Consider the following 19459-nt stretch of genomic DNA (forward strand, 5'->3'; position numbering starts at 1 on the left):
TTACTACTACCTGCTGCTGTTACTATTATACGAAAATAAATTCTAAGAAATGTTGTTGTCAGAACAGCGTTACCAACCAGCATAGTTAAATGTACATAATAAATACATTAACTACAGACTGATCAAAAACGCCATTCCAAAGATTTGTATATCATATAAGTTGATTTACCTAACTTGACGTTGCCTTGTTGCAATAAAAAAAAAATATTTTCTGGTGCCAGTAAAAACGAAGTATATTTCTAATCCCTTAAAATTCGGTAAAATAATCACCAAATATTGCCATAAAGACAATTTTAAGATGCCTCTCCCATAAGCCGTAATGCAAAATTTACGCACTTTTGGAACCTTTCAAGATGGCGTAGAAGCCTTCTAATTGGCTTCAATTTTCAACGGGTGGTACTAAATACCGAATGGTACCGAATGGTACCGAATGCCAACCAAACTAAACGTCTGTTTTACTCCAATCTAATTTAATTCTACACTGAAGCATATTTTGTCGCATGAGAGTATTTCAAAAGGGTGGTACTAAATACCGAATGGTACCGAATGGCACCGAATGGCACCGAATGGCACCGAATGGAACCGAATGGAACCACATGGGATCAAATGCTAACGAATGCCAACCAAACTAAACGTCTGTTTTACTCCTAAATCTGATTTAATTTTACACTGAAGCATATCTTGTCGCATGAGAGTATTTTAAAACGTATGAGGCCTAAGGAGGGTTGCAATGAACATGGTACCGAATGAAACCCAAAATAACCCAATGTAACTCGTAGAATAATCACGACCCCAATGGAGCCCAAAAGATTCCAATAGGACCTAATGTAGCTCGTTCGACCCAGTGAAACTCGTAGGAGAATTACCGTACTAAATACCGAATGGTACCGAATGCCATGGTACCGAATGGTACCGAATGGAACCGAATGGCACCGTATTGAACCCAATAAAACCCATTGTAACTCGTAATAGAAACACTAAATACCGAATGGTACCGAATGGCACCGAACGGAACCCAATAGTACCGAACGGAACCCAATATAACCCATTGTAACACGTAATAGAAACCATTCGGTGCCATTCGGTGCCATTCGGTGCCATTCGGTGCCATTCGGTGCCACCCATTTTCAACCACTGGTTGCGCTATCTAGGTTTCATAGAGATCAGTGGTTTAAGTATCTACCGTGCATAAGGCGGCAAAAACATATCCAACTTCGCATATTTTTCACAGATTGGGGGCGCGATCTAACTAAGGAATATGATTTCAGTTTTGGTATTTTGGCAAACGGCTATAAAAAAATGTTTTTTCCCATTTCAATTTTCCGTTGAGATAACTGTTCGCCTAAAGTTCTACACATTACAGAGAAATATGCAAAGTATCATAATAGGGGAATATCAGAAAATTCTGATTGTACTGCAAAGTTTGGCGCTCGTCTAGAATCCTACCACAACGAACATTATTTGGGTGAGGGAGCCGGTTAGCGTTTGGGTTTGGGTGAGTCCAGTAATAGCGTTAAACAATATTAATTGACCTATCCACACGCACACCCAAACACTAACATACACCCTAACCCACATATTGTGCATTGCTTAATATTTATTTCAACGTTGTGGTAGGATTCTAGACCAGCGCCCAAAGTTTTAAGCTTAACGAGAATACTGAAATAGTAGTTTTTTTTACTAATTTTTTTACCGTTCCTATTTTCAAGGTCCAAACCAGGGAGAACAGTTCAACAAACGAAACCTCTCTAAAAATCTAATCTGCAACCATATACTTGTTAACCATAGTTTGCCGAAAACATCTTAATGAACGTCAATATATTAAGTATTGTGTGCTCTGTCTGTGGCACGTATGAAATTTCTTTGAAAGCAGGTTGTGTGCAGACTTGAATTTGGCACTATGTAAAGTATGGCAAGTGCAAAACAAAACCTTAACCCCCTAAAATGAGTATACACCCGATTTTCCCACCCGGGTGCATTTTTGACTGAGTTACACCTGGTCACCTATTTTTTTCGGCCGTGTACCCGCAAGATCTTCTTGATATCTGATATACTTTCCAGATCGGTGAATTAGTAACTTACACATCCAAATTCAACAAAATGGTTAAGTTTGTGCTAGTCTGGAAGGTATTGCAGATCTTGACAATATCTCTGGGGCACGGCCCAAAAAATCCAGGTGACTGGTTGCAACAAAGGTAAAAAAAGTGCACCTAGGATGCACTTTTCAATTTCCGGAAGTACCATGAACACTGGGGCATCATGTCTCTAACCAGATTGGAAACTTTGGATTTTGCAGCTTGAATTGCGTGGCAGTAATAACATTTCCGTCCATATTTGCGTGGCTGTAATATTGTTATTTGTAAAATTGGTACGGCTAAAAATGGAGTACTACACTGAAAACCGTTAGCGCGACATAAATTTTGGCCGTTTGGTCAATTTTTCGCGGCTGACCGCATTTTACGTTGATTTTACATGAAATGCATGGTGATCATGGCCGAGCGGGAAACTGCGCAGGGGATAAACTTACCCTTCCCCTGTGCAGGCCTTACTTTCCAACCTTGCATACTGTAGAGATTGAATAAACACAACTTTTTCGCACTTCGCACAAAAGCTTTGTGACCCTGTCATTTATTTTTACTTTATTTAAGTGACATAAAGAAGTCAGCAGATAATTATACATTTCCTCTGGTAACTTGTTTTCACATTTTGACATACCAGTGTGACTTTACAAATTTGCATTCCCATCAAAGATATTTGGCGTAGATTGCTTTCCCAAAACCACCTCAGTGATGTTATTTGGAGGTATATATCACTTGACTAGTGAATTTGCAATGACAGATAGGCCTTTTTAGCATATATATATAAAACAAAATTAGGGCCAAAGAAACTTTAATGGTTTACATATATATATCGGCCTCAAATTATGAAATGCAGTCTGCCCTTCGTATACAATGGTAAAGTAACATGGAGCTTACCATAAATATACTGAGAATATGCAAATTGTGTGACGTTTCGCTATTCATAGGTTATTTCAGTTTAAAAGCTATTCAACAAATCCTGGAGAGCTTTTGTACTAAGTTTATTCCAGAAACCTCAGAGTAGTCTAACAAAGTTCAGAAGGTTTAGATATGTGTGTGCTGTCCACTTTTAGATCAGAAAATGAATCAATCCTTGGTTCTTATTCAAAAAATAAATAAAATATTTTTTAAGTTTACCCCAGATGATCATCATGCTGTACATCTAATTCACTAATCATGTTGTGTATGTTTACTAATTTTGTTTGAAACGTACATGAGTGCAAGTAAAATTCTTGGTGTAATACTAGGCATGCAAAATGAGCTACTATTGGCTATCATACATAACCATAATTACTACGAAACATAACAGGAACTTACAGCAGGCTACAGGCAAGAGAGTGAAACCCAGAAGTTACTTGTTGCAGTTTCCAACCTTTTGTTTCACCACTAGGTATGTTTAAAGTAGAATGTTGAATCTTTGGATTTGTATCCAATTTTGCTGTTTATTTCTGGTATTTGGATCCAATATAATTTCTTTTACAGTGGTTTGTTGTGTCTAATTGCACCTATGCCAGTGTCAAGTTTGGATAAAGGCCTGTAGCATTGGAGAAACGATTACTGTGCGTATTTTAAATAATCAGCGAGGTTACGAACAGTGTAATTAAGCAAAATAATCTAGCAAAGCTAGCAATTCAGGTCAGACACATTAACCAGATCTTAAAAAGATATATATATATTTCGCCAACTAAGGCATCGTCAGTATATCTGAATAAAAACAAACGCAACAGTATAAGAATGAGTCAGAAACATTAAAGTTTAAATAAAACGAAGTAAAATAACTAAAATATAAAAGCTGTTAAATAGTAATGGCATCCAAGTTGCACAACCCCTGTACAGAAGCAATAAGAACGGGTCGAGAGAAACGCGGCAACGCAAAATAACGGCACAAAAACGGCAAGGCAAAAAGAAAAAATGGAGTAGAGGCGTAAGAAAACGATAAGAACTAGACAACTACTTAATTTGGGGCAGTACCATTTTTTGAATATTGATTCTGGCTTTAATTTCGTTAAGCCATCTATCCTCACAAATGTCTAACATGTGGAACGGTGGCTGGGCAACAAACTGAACAATATAACAGCTAGAAATTAACGGTCTACAATCAAGTATGTTGGGGTGGGATATGGCGTAGTGATGTTGCAGTGCGGTTTTGTCACTTAGACCATCGTGTCGAAATGCGTTCCATAACGAACGATGGGTAGACCAACGGGTGGAAAACTTATTTTTGGTTTGCCCCACGTATTGTTCTTTACACAACATGCATGTCGCAACGTATATGCCTTAATCGCGGCAGGTAAGCGCTTCCTTAAGCGGTATAGCATGGCTGCGTGTGGCTATGTGTGACGTTGAGCTCACCATTGCGATGTGTTTGCCGAAGTGGCCACACAAAGCGCAATGTCCGCACGGGTGGGATCCCGCAAGTAGGGTCGCTTCTTTTTCAACGCCGTGCGCGATTCTTTTATAACCTGTGAGGAGGTTACCAAATGTAGCCGGCCTCTTGTAGGTGATGGAGATGTTCGGTTTGAGGACCAGCTCTTTTTTAGTAGGTCTTAATAGTTGAGGAAAATTGGTAGCCCAAACATCCCTCACAACAGGCTCGTTCGATTGACTTGTTTGCGGTGGGAAGCGTTCTGTCCACATGCTTGCCAGGGTGATGATGTCTTCTGTCAAACCTTTAGGAAACCCAGAGCGCAGTGCCTTCAATTTTAGGTTGTAGAGGCTGTCAAGGTAATCCTGATGTTCCTCGTTGAGGCGTCGCATTCTGACGGATTCTCCATGAACGATAGATTTAAAGATTGACAATGGGTGATGTGAGGACCCCTGTAGGAAGCAACGACCAATTGCCGTGTCCTTGGTGTGATTGACCGTCTTGAATCTAAATTTGGATGTGGTAATCTGATGTTCGACATCAAGGAACACCAGTTTGCTTCCCGTTTTGCTTGTGTTGGTTTGCGCAAAGGTCAGCTCTAAACCAAAAGTTTTAAAAATGTTGGTAAGAGTAGTGATGACGTTAAGCGTAGCTTTGTCACCGAAGCATAAAAATACCATATCGTCAATAAAACGTTTAAAAAATTCTGTGCTGCTTAAGATAACAGTGGCTTGAAGAATGACGTAGTGGACAGCAATGTTGGCAAGGGAGACCGAATGGTTGTCTCCGGTGGCAATCCCGGTACTTTGTTTAAAAAAATTTTTGCCATGTATTATTTTCTAGAGTGAATTGCTAGCTTTGCTAGATTATTTTGCTGTTACTGATCTCAAGGGTCAAGGTGATTTCTATTATTCACATATTCAGTGCAACAGTGTAATTAAGTATTAGATACGCTTTGTTAGCTTCAAGAACTTTGTATTCTCTGCAGTGCATTATCTGACTGCTTAACAGATCAGTTTATAGTAAAGTAGAACAGACACACAACAATACTTTATATAACGGGACTGTATTGCTGAAGAGTTTTTTGTGTTAACTCTTTATGCAAAATATTAGGTTTTAGCAACAACCTGGTATTTGTTTTACGTTAAATTGTTTTGTTTTTTATTTAGTTATACATTACATTCTACACAACTGCTTTAAGTGGCAGTTGTGTAGAATGTTAAACATTTGGAAGATTAGTTTTTTAATTATTTATATAAACACATGTTAGCAAATGTTTTTTTTTTCAGGGTTTAACTTACCGTCCGAAGCGGCAATGTTTTAAATGTAATTAGGTCACGCATCGTAAGCTAATAAGAAACACAAAACATTCCCATTTTGGGTGGATTGTGATTCATGTATTGTAGACGTTTTAAACAGCGATTATAATTAGGTGCCTGGGCCTTTGCAAAATTGTCTTTGTGTTGCCAAGAAAAGCAGCGTTTCACCTCATTGACTAAATGATCAGATTGTCACATGATTTCAATTGGAAAAACACCATGAATTTGCGGTGTTAGAATGTCGTTATACTGTTGCCATCAGTGAAATAAAGAAAGTTTACAGTTTAAACGAACGATTGTATAGAGTGTAACCTAACAATCAATATACTTCTGCCAACAAATTGTATTAATCAAACAAAACGAAACAAATCAAAGTGAAACAAATATTTATCATTTTGGGGGGAGATATGGCCTAGTACCGCTCCGCGGCGCCCCAGGGGGTCCAAGGGCCATGGTTGAGAAACCCTGGTGTAGAATGTCAATTTTACAACTTTTAACACATTTTAGTAACAGCAATTAATTGCAAAAACACTTTGCTAACATAGGTGTGAATAAACATTAAAAATTCAACTTCAAAATGTTTACCATTCTAAACGACTGAAGCTGTGGTATAAACTGCCGTGCATAACTGCATGAAAAAAACAAAACACTAATATTTATGTGAAACTCTTCAGCAATTCAGGCTGTTTTATAAATAATTATTGTTTATCAGTTTGACTCTTTCACAAACATGATCTGTTATGCAGTCAACTATTGTGCTGCAAATAATACAAACTTACCTTGCTGCTAGTAGTGCATAACCAATAATTGGCATTACACTTACATCTCCTTGTTTAATGCCTGCTCGTTTTATGATGAAATGTTACTTTTCAACTTAACCCAATTGAAAATTGCAAATTCTGCTCCTGGCATTACACATTAGTCACTTGCCCAATAACACTTAATTAACAATTGATGATTAGGCAAAGGTTATCAAACAAAGTAATTGTTTGCCCTACCAAACACTTACGCTGCACTACCAGGCTACATTTGAAGCAGGCATTTATATGTGTCGCCACAACTAGGCTTTATCCAAACTTGCCTCTGGCGTATGTATAATTTGGCACAACCTCTGCGTTAAAAACAAAGAAATTATTTTGGTTCTAATTACCTGGTATAAACAACAGAATACAACCCTATTCGGCACCCTTGGACATTAGAAATAGCACCCCAGTGTGCCCTGCAACCTGGTTGGGAACCATTGGCTTAAACACTATAGTTGATTTTAATATTACTTTTAAACTGTTAGTTCTAAAATAGAGGTTTTACAATGAATGTTATTATGCAATGAATTTTATTTTTGTAAAAAAACATCTATGTCATTTATTGTAAATGATGCAAATTATCACCAGCATGTGGTGATCTCTGTGTGGTAAAAATGTCCTAAAGCTTGACTAAGGACAAAATTTCATTCCATATGTTTTGCTTTATTTACCTAATCCCTGACATGATTCAATTACTTTTGCCATATGGGATATTTGTCATATGCAGTGTTTTTAAAGTGGTAAAAATACATTTAGCCAATAATTTTTTGTAACTTCCATTTTTCAGTTATTTATATAAAATATGCTTACAAATTACCATAATATTTGTGACTGATGAGACATACAAAATGCCTGTCAAGAAACAAGGTAGGTCTACACAAATGTGTTAATTTTTCGTCTAAGTAATATCTCTATCTGTGGAACATAGCTTTCCCTAGCGAACAAACAAATTTTCTAATTTTGAACTGTCAAATTTGTCCGAGTTTCGCATTTATAGAATTTCGATTGCAACATTTAGAATAGCATCATGCAAAGTTAACATTTAGAATAGCATCATGCAAAGGAAAAAATAAGATTTGTATACTTTAATAGGTGGTTAAACTTAATGTTATTTGGATTTTATTTTCAATTTCTTTAATTTATTACCATATCCCATGTATAGAACCAATCAATATTGGATATCAGTTGGCAAAAACTTAATGAGTATTGGTATCGGCTCCAAAAAATGATAGTTGTTGATCGAAATAATTGTTTTGTCTAGTTTTTGTGCATTTGTTTTACGTATGTATCTTATTCTGCAGCTTTCCTGATAAAAGTGCTTATTGCACTACACAGATTTTTTTTATTGCTAATTTGTTCATATGCATACTGAATCTTTGGAGTTGTTTGATTGAGGTGATTCAACATGATACCTGAAAGTGATCATTTGTAGTGCCTATTGTTTCTTTTCAGCGAACTTCTATTGGCAAAATTAGCACTATGTTGCATTTATTTTACAGATGTGCACTGAACAAAATGTATAATTTCAACTTTACTTCGTTATAGTTTAATCACTAAACTTCTGCTTACAAATTATAAAATTTCTCAATAAAATGTATAAAAACAGTCCCCTGCATTTTTTAAACCAGTGGTCGGCAAACTTCAGAGCTTTTGAATGCCCACTAAGTTAAACCACTACAGCAAAAGTGGCGGATCAAGGTTTTATTTTGGTTTGGGAAGAACACAAAGTTATAACTTGACATCATGAAACAATTGATTAAAAACATGCTGTTCTTGAGCACATTAGTGCACAAATATGAAGCCTCTATGCCAGGGGTTCCCAACCTTTTTACGATCGCGTACCACTTGGACGCTCTGTACTGCCGCGCGTACCACTTCTTGCTGAACAACTAATTTGTGGAATCATGATTTATTCAAAAGAAACTAAATGAATTTAATGAGATATTTGTTTTTGTTTACTGTCCACCAATTCGTCGATGCGCGGTGTAAAGTTGCTAACAGCGCATCGAAAGTCGTTTCCGGGCGCACCTAGTCGGTTTCGATTTTTTGACTTGATGTTCATCATGACTGAAAATCCCTGCTCGCATTCCCACGTTGAAGGGAAAATCAGTAGCTGTGGAACAGCATGGGAAGCTAGCGTTGAATATGAAGAGGCTATTCTGAGCCAGAAATCTATTGGAGAACATTCCTTGTGTCTGGTCTTTGCTGTCTGGTCCTCTTGAATGTCAATCAACTCCTCTTGCTCTCCAGTCCCAACAGGTAAATCGACTGGCTGAACTGAGAAAGGATCAGTGATATAAGCACAACTTATTACATCTGGAAAGTAATGTGACATTTCAGCATTAAATAATGAGAGATGATGAATAATTTCCTGAGAAAAATCATCACTGATTTCCATTTCTAGAGCTGACAGAAACCTAAACATGCCATAGCGCTTGCTTTCCACATTTTTCTTCCATAGGTCCAACTTCCGAACAAAGGCTTTGAGATGTGAAATAAAGTCAACAACAGTGCAGTTTTTACCTTGAAACGAGAGATTTAAATGGTTGAAAGCTTCGAAAATGTCTGACAGGTATGACAATCTTGCGATAAATTCCTTGTCCTCTAAATCTTTTTGAAAGTCGTGATCTTTCTCTTTGAAAAATAAAAGTAATTCATCCCTCATTTCAAAAAGACACTTTGTTGTGTTTCCTCAGGAGAGCCAGCAAACTTCTTTATGATAAAGGAGAGAAGTGTGGTCTGAAACTAGGTCTTCACAGAGCACCTTCAACAGTTGAGTATTTAAAGCCGTTTTAACAAAATTTACAATTTTGACAACTCTGTTTAAGCACATTAACAACTTTCCAGGCAGAACCCTAGCGCAAAGCGCAAACCTATGTATAAAGCAATGAACACCTGTGACGTTTGGTGACACAGCTTTAACATGAGCTTGAAACCAAGACTTTCGGCCAAGCATAGATGGAGCCCCATCTGTTGTGCATCCAACAAGTTTTTCCCAATCCAATCCATTTTTCTCAAAGAAGTTATCAAGAATAACAAAAATATATTTTCCTTTTGTTGTAGTGGTCACCTCATGGCTCAACAATAATTCGGTTTTTACTATCTTGTTCTGCGTAAAGCAAACGTAGACAAGTAATTGACAGCAGTTAGTGACATCTGTCTATTCATCAAGCTGTACTTCGAAGCTCTTACTCCGGCAATCACTTGGTTGGAGATATCAACTGACATTTCCTCGATGCGGCGTTTCACGGTGTTGTTGGAGAGAGAAACATTCTCTAACTTTGCCGCCGCCTGCTCTCCAATTACTCGTCTGACCAAGATCTTAGCCGCTGGCATAACAAGAGACTCTGCAATCGTATGCGCTTTCATATTTTTAGCCACCAAGAAAGCGACTTCATAAGATGCCTTCACAATATCTGCACTCTGCTGCTGGATCTGGCCAGTTTTATCGATACGCTGCCGCTTTACGTTCTTGCCCAATCGCTGGAAGTAGCTTTGATCTCTGTTCGTTTTTTCAACGTGGTTTGTTTCCAGATGGCGTTTGAGCAGGCTTGGTTTCATAGACGCATTGGACAATGTTTTCAAGCAGACCACACACTGTGGAAGAACTTCTCCATTGTGCTCAATTGAGATGAAACCATATTTTACGTAATCGGGATCATACTTTCTCTTGGGCATGATGCAAGGTGGGGTAACAATTAACAAAACTAAATACAGAATAGCCAAACCTTCAAATGTGATACTCTAAAGTTGGTAACAAAGTGGTAGTTACAACTTTTTCAATTTGTTTCTTGCATTATCGCTGCTCACCTTCCTGTATTATCACCTTACCACCAGTATCGGTACTTTTATATAACTAGCCTAGTCCGAATCATAAACTACCTCTTCAAATGTAACTGTCAGTGAACATTTTATTACGAGGTACTTTTAGCTTACTATTAGCATTATTCAACGCTATTTGCAGCTTGAGTTATATAACAATAGATGATATATCAACAGCAATCATTTGATATAATTAACGCCCACTGTCCCGCAGCGTTGTACAGCTTTTCAAAGCAACTGTGCTCCTTGTTGACAATTCACATGACCTGTATTTTGAAGATCGCATTGTTTCGAAACAACAGGAATAGTACGTAACAATAAGAATAGGCTTCGGGAAAATTTGTTGTAAACAAAACCAGATAAACAAAATATTATAAGTTGTGAATCCAGGTTTTTGTGGAAAAAACGAAAGCTACTCGCGTACCACCTGAAACGCCTTCCTAGTGGTACGCGTACCACAGGTTGGGAACCCCTGCTCTATGCAGTCTAATTGCGAGTGGCACAAAAAAAAGAGTTGATTTGTTTTGAATTAACAACACTTTAATTTAAAGGCATATTACACATAACAAAGAGACTCCAATATTGCTGTAAATAACTGAATTTATAGTATGATTTAACTGGAATTAGACTTTGTAGAGTTTGTGAGTCACATGGTGCTTCATGCCATATAATGCAAAGCGCCAAAAAAAAAAAAAAAAAAATCTAAACTAGAGATATGACAATAAATCAGTTTACTAATGTTATCAGCCAATATTTTGCTCCTACTGATATATCAGAATGGGTAAACTTAGGGTGATTTTGTGACAATATTTTAATATTCTATTATGGACAATCAAATTTTCCCAATTAAGACCTCTGGCCAGCAGTGGAGCAGCCAGTGGATAGTTTTGTTGTCTAAGACTGTCAGCTCATTTTTCCCACTTGGACGATATATGGGCACCATAACACTATGTGGTATGCCGTCTGTTCCTCCGCACCCATTTGTTTATAAATTATGGAAAGCTACCAACCCTTGTTAAGGCGAGGCAGCCCAAAACCTGAAGATGTAGTGCAGGGGCTGGGGCAATAGTGATGGAGTGTGCTAGTCTTGCTGCCCCACTTATTGTTCCATTTTGTGGCCATCCATTCGGCAACACTATTGCTATCACTGTACTACAGCAAAAGTGCAGTCAGTAGAAAGGAACGTTGTGATGGTAGTGTTTGGTGGTGCTTAGCCTGTCTTGTGATGTTCTGTTCACAGTCTTCCCTGAGATGTTAGTTTTTGTAAACTTCAGTACCACCCGATCCGTCAGAAATATGTGCAGTTCTAAGCAAAACGGTCTCTGACAATTTGGGCATCTGAAGGATGGAAAACTCTGACTTTTAGACTTTGAAGTCTTGGACCATGCACTAGTTTGACTTAACAAATCTACTTAAGAAGATTAAATTTAATAATACTTGTCCACCCTAACCCAAACAATGTGCGTAGATTTAATAATTATTTTTAACGCCGGGAAAAATCCCAGGTGGGTCAAATATTATTAATTCTATCTCATATTTTTTTGTGAGTTTTCAGCCAATATTTTCTATTTATGTCTGCCGGGAGTTTACCTAAAGGTCCAATTAGTGCATTGCCGCGACCTCAAGGTCTAAAAGTCAGACTCTCCCACCCTTGGATGCCTTAATTGTCGTACAACTTTTTGCTTAGAACTGAACTAATTTCTGACGGATCGAGTGAAACTAAACATGCGGAAGACATAAGACACCGACATGTAATCATAAAAATTACTTTACAAAATATAAAATATTTATAGCAGTACTTGCGACACCCTGAGAATTTTGCCAGTGCTCTATTTTGGGGGGCGCCTCCCTTTGTTAAATATCACTTTTTTTTCACATATGTCTCAAAACAAACTAATTATAACACTTTTTTGGTCTTACATAGCTCGAATAAAACTAATTTTGGCACCTTTTTGGTCGTACGTAGCTCAAATAAAAGAAATTTGGGCACTTTTTGTCCGTACGTAGCTTGGATAAAGCTAATTTGGGCACCTTTTTGGTCAGACGTATCTAAAATAAAACTAATTTGAGCACTTTTTGTCCCTACATAGCTGAAATAAAACTAATTTGGACACTCTTTGTTCCGTACATAGCTAAAATAAAACTAATTTGGGTACTTTTTTGTCCGGACGTAGCTCAGGTAAAACTAATTTGGGCAGTTTTTTGGTTGTACATAGCTCCAATAAAGTTAATTTGGGCAATTTTTTGGTTGTACGTAGCTCAAATAAAAGAAATTTGGGCCCTTGCTGATCTGTTTTCATAGCATTAATAAAAATCAGGGGATGATTAGCCCGGCGGGGTGAAAATTTTTGGGCTGACTAGTTAGCTAATCTGCCCCTGTTAATAATTCTATATACATTTTGAGTAAAGTTGATTTCGATAATTTGTTGGTCGAGGTGGTGCATGGTAAAAAAAAGGTTGAGAACCACTGCTCTAAATAGTAGCTCACATAGTCCCCATTTTTTTACCAGTAAGCACCTAGAATTACACAAAATTACATTTAAAAATGACTAGATATTTTACAGAAAATCTAGAAAGTATTTTTTGAAAAAATAATTAATCAAATATTTGTACAAATGTAAATATCATTAAGCATATTGCCACATAAAGTTGCCTCAAGGTCTTGCTTAATACCCTAGATATTATATTTTCTATTTCACAAAACGAGACCATTTATTTGAAATTTTTATACCTAGTTAATTAGTGAAAATTAAAAATTGATGAAATTATTGAAAAAAATATATCGAGTTGTCATATTTATGCAAAAATGAAAGCAATTCTTACCATCATCATCATCATTGAAGAATAAAAAATAGTAATCTAAAACAAATATATATATAGATTGTAGAATATTACATCTAGAATCATACCAAAACATTTAAATCTAGATAGAAATAATCTTAAATGGCAGCCATGTGCTTAGGTCAAATTTATGCCGTCCTTCTCATTTGTTTTATTGGTCTCGATATGATGGTATTTGTTATAAACAATTTAATGATATATCAGTACTGTAAAAATTAAAACCTCACTACACTACATGGTATGACCTACACCACACTACCTTCAAACATAAATAACAAAATATATATATTCATTGTATGTCTGTAAAATAGTTGTACGTGAAGAGGCAGAAGGTAGCATATTAATAAATTTTAAAATTTGGCGCTTTTTATTGTATCATGAGGTGCTCAAATTTGAAACTTAATCACCAATTACAAATGAAAAATACCAAGAACCACTTTAGAAATTCCAAACACTATTTTGTCTAAAGATTATTTTGCCAACATAAAAATTGAAAACAAAACTGCAGAGAGCTTAGGAAATGACCCATCTCCGTAAAAAAATGACCCATCTCCACCTATTGGTCAAAAAATTCAAGATGTCATATTTTTGAAACCGCTCATCACAGAACGCTTAAATTTTTTGGCAATTTTATTTTTTCTTTGAGATCTTTAATTGCTTAAAATATGAAAGGATTTAAGAACATGGTTGAATTTAAAAAAATTAAAAAGAGTGCAAATTTTTTTAATTTATTTGATATATAATGACTTGAGGTTTAAACATGTAACAAAAGAGTGCAGTGGCCTGTCAGAGAAACATTTTTTCGGGCCCAAAATATTTTCTCTTCCTGTGTAGCACTGGCAAATGATTTTTCCTGAGGTGTCATAAATAAAATTCATTATAAAATCATACATTTGTCAATAAGTCTGCATATTGTCATATAGCAAGGGTCCTCAAATAGTGGGTTGCGAAAGCCTTAATATAGTTTAATAGTGTCCTATATTTTGTAAGTTTTTAATTGTTTCCATTAGTACACTGAATTATATACAAAGAGCTGTTTTACTTTGGGCGCGACTAGCATTGTCACGGAAGTATATACACTAAGCCCCGTAAAATGTTGTAAGACCTTAGTTTAATCTGTTGTAGGAGAAAAATGCTTGCAATCCAACACTATTTTGGGCCATAACCAAAACACCAAACTAATCTGCTTAGCCGGATCTGGGTTTACTTTGTAGTATGTGTTTTTTAAAAAAACTTTGTTTTACTTTTTGGCCTGTTTTCTTTAACCAAAGCATTGTGAGCACGTTGCATGTTTCTATACAGATCTGGGACACTACTTTGATGATAATGTAACCTATTTATGACAGAGAGAACACATATTGGTTGCTAAATCAAATTTGTCATCCGAATGAAACATCACACATAGTAAAACTTAGACTTCTTTTTTAGTTGTGTTACAAAACCCTTTCTCTTTAAAACCCTTAACACAGATTTGTCTTAATAAATAGAGACACAATAAGTTACTGTGTTTAGTTTTTTTACATTATTGTAGAGTTAAATAACACTGGTGAACAGCAAATTTTAAACGGAGATGTGACCAATTGATTCTTAATGTTCAGGATTTTGAAATATTAACATTTTAATTTTTTCAATGTATTGCTGTATTATTAACATAGGCAAATTGCGCACTGTGACATAATCCAACTATAATGTGACTCACACACCATTTTATCTGTTTTTTGCTGATATCTCTGAAAAAACAATATAGAAAAGATTGTTTATTAACGATTTTTGGAATTAAGTAGTTAATTTCCAAATGTAAAAACAGCGTCTGAGCTGAGTGTACATGTTGTTTGAACAACTTCTCATAGCACTACAGCGGAAAAAATCAAAATGAATAAATGTTAGGTAATGTCAGATGTTAATCAGTAATGTTGTTGTTAAGTATTACGCATTTTGAGCCATGTACTGTAGTCGTTTCGCACCCTGCGGCTTAATTACGTTATTCGCATTCTTGTGCTGATTGCTGATTGATTACAGTGCTATTGTGCTGCTATGCTAATTGATTTCTTTGCTACTTAAACCGTGGTTGGTTTCGTTTCATTGCCTATTACTTCACTGCTCTGATCAAGAATACAACATTGGCGACGAGGATATTTTTGCTTTCATTGTTCGACTCCATGCTATTGGAAATCTTCTTCAAGGCTGACGATGGAAAAGTTTGTCGAATTTATGCAAAAGCAAGTGGAAGTTCAAGAAAGACGTCATCAAGAACAGATGGAAGTTATGATGACGCTACTGAAGAAGACATCCTCAGATGAAAGTTCTTCTTCACCCCGTAACAGAGTGCCCCAAGCCACGCCTAATTTCTGCGCGTTCGATTCTACAGTGGAGCTGTGGCAAGACTATTTGTCAAGGTTTTATACTTTTGTCAAGGCCCATGAAGTTCCCGAGACGAGACAAGCACAAGTTTTTATGACGAATCAGAGCGGTGCTGTATACAAGCTTCTGGCCAACTTGGCATCGCAGAGTTCTTCACCCAAACAGGTTGATGACCTAAAGCTGGGCGAGATTAAAGCTGTTATGGATGAACAGTGCGACACCAAGCGTTTCGTGGTAAGAGAGCGTTTCAACTTTTGGAGCGATATGAAGCATAAGCCGGGAGAATCTATCCAGGAACTTGCAGCACGTATTCGTCAAGACGCTAGTACCTGCGACTTTCCATTTATCACCGACCCATTGGACGAAGCATTACGGACACGTTTCATCTGTTCTGTCAGGAATGAGGCTGTCCTGAAGGCTGTATTCAAGATGAAAAGTGACAAACTTTCGTTTTCGCGACAACCTGTCGTTTTAAAAACTCCAGGTGTAATTTTTGTGAGTGCACAGGACATTTGCAAGCAGTATGTCGCAAGAAGATGCAGATTTCGAGCGTAAGGTCAGTGGCATCTCTTGACTGTCAGCTTATGCCAAAAATTATTTATACACTAGTCGTCGACTCGAAATCGTTCAACGTAGAACTCGATACCGCTGCAGGTGGTAACATTTTGTCAACCAATGTTTGGAGAAGTATTGGGCGGCCGAAGCTTAATGACACAAGCGATCCGCTTCCGGCCATTCTCTTAATATTATCGGTTGCTGGTGTTTGAAGGTCATGTTCCTAACTCAGATGCCACCAGCATGCTCACGTTTTACGTAACGAAGCTAAGCAATTTATACATTCTGGGAAGAGATTCCATTCGTGATTTAAAGATTTCTTTGGACAAGATTATGTATGGAACCACCAAGTCGTTTCCCAGATCAGTGTCTGCAATTGAATCATCCAAAGATTTCCAAGCAGAATGTAAGAGGATTTGCATGGATTTTCCTAATCTCTTTAAAGAACAATTGGGAACCTTACAAGGCTTCTAATTAGAAGTGCAGTTTATGAAAAATCCAACTCCGGTGTATCACAAGCCAAGGCCCGTTCCGTTTGCTCTGCTCGAGGGTTTAAATCAAAGTTACGAGGCAGGAGTTCGAAACGGCACATGGACGCCTGTGCAATTTAATGAATGGGGAACACCGGTGGTGCCTGTGCGAAAGGCGCCATTACCAGGACAGACATCTGGTAGAGTTCGGGTATGCAGCGATTACTCTGTAACTGTGAATCCTCAACTCGAGACACATCGCCAGCCACTACCGTTACCAAGTGATCTAATGCAGAAACTTGGAGGAGGTCACGGTTTCACCAAGATAGATTTGGCAGATGCATACAACCAGAGGTTAGCCCTCAGTACTCATTGAGGCGCTTTTCTTCAAAATGTGTTACCTTTCGGAATTTCTTCTGCACCGGGCTATTTCCAAAAGTTAATGACATCACTCACGATTTACCAGGTGTGGCAGTATTTTTTAGATGATCTTGGTCAGCGGTTCTTCTAAAGAGAATCATTTGCAAAATTTGCGTCATTTGCTTCAACGCCTTGATGAAAAGGGTCTATGTTGTCGGTTGGAGAAATACAAATTTGCGTAGGAAAAAGTTGAATACCTTGGACATGTTCTCACCAAGGAGGGTATTGCCAAAGGTAGTAAAGTCGCTTATGTCATAAATATGACCCCACCAGAAAATGTGTTGCATCTTCGTTCATTTTTGGGCTCCGTGCAGTTCTACCTGATTTTTCAACAGTTGCAGAATCGTTATACCGGCTTACGAAGATGCTTTTAAACGTTTAAAACACTTCCTAATGTCAGACAATGTCCTAACACATTTTTATCAAACTCTGCCCATTGGAATAGCATGCAATGCATCCAGCGTAGAAATTAAAAGGAAGGGTCAAAAAAAAAAAGGAGGCTTTGGCTATTGTGATCGCTATTCGCAAGTTCTTTCAGTTCCTGTACGGCCGGAAGTTCATTTTGGTCACTGACCACAAACCCTTGTTGACAATCTTCGGTCCGAAGAAGGCTGTTGCAACTCTCGCAGCAAATCGTTTGGCGAGGTGGGCGCTTCTTCTCAACCAATTCAGTTATGATATTGAGTACAGGAAAACCTCCGACATTAATAACGCTGACGCCCTTAGTCGACTACCAGCGGGAAAAGATGCCACCTTTGATAAGGAGGAAACTACCGTAGATTCAGATACGGTTTATGCAATCACTACTTTGAGTAGTCAAGTGAAACCCGCTGATGCTATGGCTCTTGCAAAAGAATCTGCAAAGTGATGAGACATACACAAGAAGGGTGGCCACATAAAGGTTTTGATGTTGGAGATCCCTTGTATCGCTACAGTCAGATTGCGGATTCACTAAGCATCAGCTATCACTAAGCATCAGCTACACTAAGCATCAGCTAATGTTTGTTGTACGGCTGTTGACTGGTGATACCTGCTAAACTTCTTAAACCGTGGTTGGTTTCGTTTCATTGCCTATTACTTCACTGCTCTGATCAAGAATACGACAAGAAATGAATCGCTTAGACAACCTACAGTAGGTGGTCATTTTTGCTACAACAGTTGTGCAACCAACTGCATTACTAAGAGACTTAAGTACATATAAGAGCCTATAAGAGAACCGTAAGTGGCTGTAATAAAAAACGTTACGCCTCAAAATTTTTTTTGCTTGAGGAATAGAAAAATGGAGCTCTATGTTTAGCATTTCTCAACAAGTTTTCACTACTAAGCTAAGCAAAACGAAAGGAACCTTGATGGAACAAAATTTAGTAAAATATCAAAGGATGCACATTGTAAAAATGTGGAATTATGCGCTTGGCTGGCAGTTGGTGACAGTGCTAACTTAAGAAAATGCAAATTGCATTATTTTCCGTTCGGTGTTGATGATCTGCTTAGCTTAGCATATAGGCGGGTTATGTATGTCCCTCAAATTTTGTCAGTTAGTGACGAAAAAATTGACATTTTAAGCAATAAAACCCCATCACCAAGTATTAAATAGTTGAAAAGGGGGAAATAGTTGAAAATTCCATCATAGAAGTTCGATGGTGATGACTTGAGTTAAGTGTATAAAAAAGTTTTATGTCAGACGTTTTAAAAAGCCATTTATTACAGCTGTGCATTGTTTTCAATGTGTTTTTTCGGAAAATTTAAATTTGACAATATTTTAAAAATGTGATGTGCTAGAGAAAAACTAAAGGTATATTTGAAATCGGCGCGAAAAATACATCTAAGATGAAATACTCATAATTTTGTTTAGAAAAAAAGTGAAAATTTGTTGACCAGTGTAATTTAACATTAACCTTGGTTTTCTGGCAAACCTTAACCGTGAGTTATCTGTTTAATGATGAAAAACTACACAGTCAAAATTTACAAGAAGTAATAAGAATTATGTTTCCAAAAGAAGCAGCAATATCCATGACAAACACTGCTTTTTTAATTTGTAATGCATCTGTTGTAAATTGGAAGAAATGCTATTTATTATTACCTTCTATGTAACTAGCTAAACTTTGTTATTTTGGAGTGCCCTTTTTGCTGCCTTCATGCTTGTAAAAGTATACCACCCCACTGGGCTGGGTTGTAGGTTATGTCTATTTTGTTAAATATGTTTTACTGAAATTTTGACTTGCGGCCCTTAGGGGTCTGTGGTAACCTCTTGCAGCGGTAAACAGTTTCTCAATTAAAACCTTTTTTGCATAAGGAATAAAATAAAGAATGTTTAAGCACCCCACATTAACCTTTGAACTATTACCTGATTTTGTAATGTTGTCATTTGTCTGTGCTGATTTGGGTCTAGGTCAGTGTTACGCAACCCTTTTAAACTTGCAGCAAA

The 19459-nt window shown here is 37.2% G+C and overlaps 3 protein-coding genes across 3 annotated transcripts in view; 1 reads left to right on the forward strand and 2 right to left on the reverse strand.

Annotated features, from left to right (window-relative positions):
* The first annotated feature begins 7270 nt into the window (after positions 1 to 7270).
* LOC146148612 (disks large homolog 1-like) overlaps positions 7271 to 19459 on the forward strand; it is a 118588-nt gene continuing 106399 nt past the window's right edge. The window contains exon 1 of the mRNA XM_083388418.1: positions 7271 to 7432. Coding sequence (XP_083244544.1) covers positions 7414 to 7432 — 19 coding nt within the window. The 5' untranslated portion in view covers positions 7271 to 7413. The remainder of the gene's footprint in view (positions 7433 to 19459) is intronic.
* LOC146148613 (protein FAM200A-like) lies at positions 8499 to 9574 on the reverse strand. The gene is made up of 2 exons (XM_083388419.1): positions 9508 to 9574; positions 8499 to 8944 (listed from the first exon to the last, which is right to left on the reverse strand). The coding sequence occupies exons 1-2, from the start codon at positions 9572 to 9574 to the stop codon at positions 8499 to 8501; spliced, it is 513 nt and encodes a 170-aa protein (XP_083244545.1).
* LOC146148614 (zinc finger BED domain-containing protein 5-like) lies at positions 9665 to 10243 on the reverse strand. Its single transcript, XM_083386762.1, has one exon. The coding sequence runs from the start codon at positions 10241 to 10243 to the stop codon at positions 9665 to 9667; it is 579 nt and encodes a 192-aa protein (XP_083242888.1).

This window comes from Ascidiella aspersa, chromosome 4 (genome assembly GCF_963924565.1).
Source record: "Ascidiella aspersa chromosome 4, kaAscAspe10.2, whole genome shotgun sequence".
NCBI lineage: Eukaryota > Metazoa > Chordata > Ascidiacea > Phlebobranchia > Ascidiidae > Ascidiella > Ascidiella aspersa.

Bases quoted from the DNA above. Each gene is read 5' to 3' on its own strand.
- LOC146148613 (XM_083388419.1), bottom strand. From the start codon at position 9,574: ATGGATTGGATTGGGAAAAACTTGTTGGATGCACAACAGATGGGGCTC. The intron at 8,945-9,507 runs GTCTTGGTTTCA...TCAGTGATGATT, and splicing joins CCATCTATGCTTGGCCGAAA to TTTCTCAGGAAATTATTCAT.
- LOC146148614 (XM_083386762.1), bottom strand. From the start codon at position 10,243: ATGCCCAAGAGAAAGTATGATCCCGATTACGTAAAATATGGTTTCATC.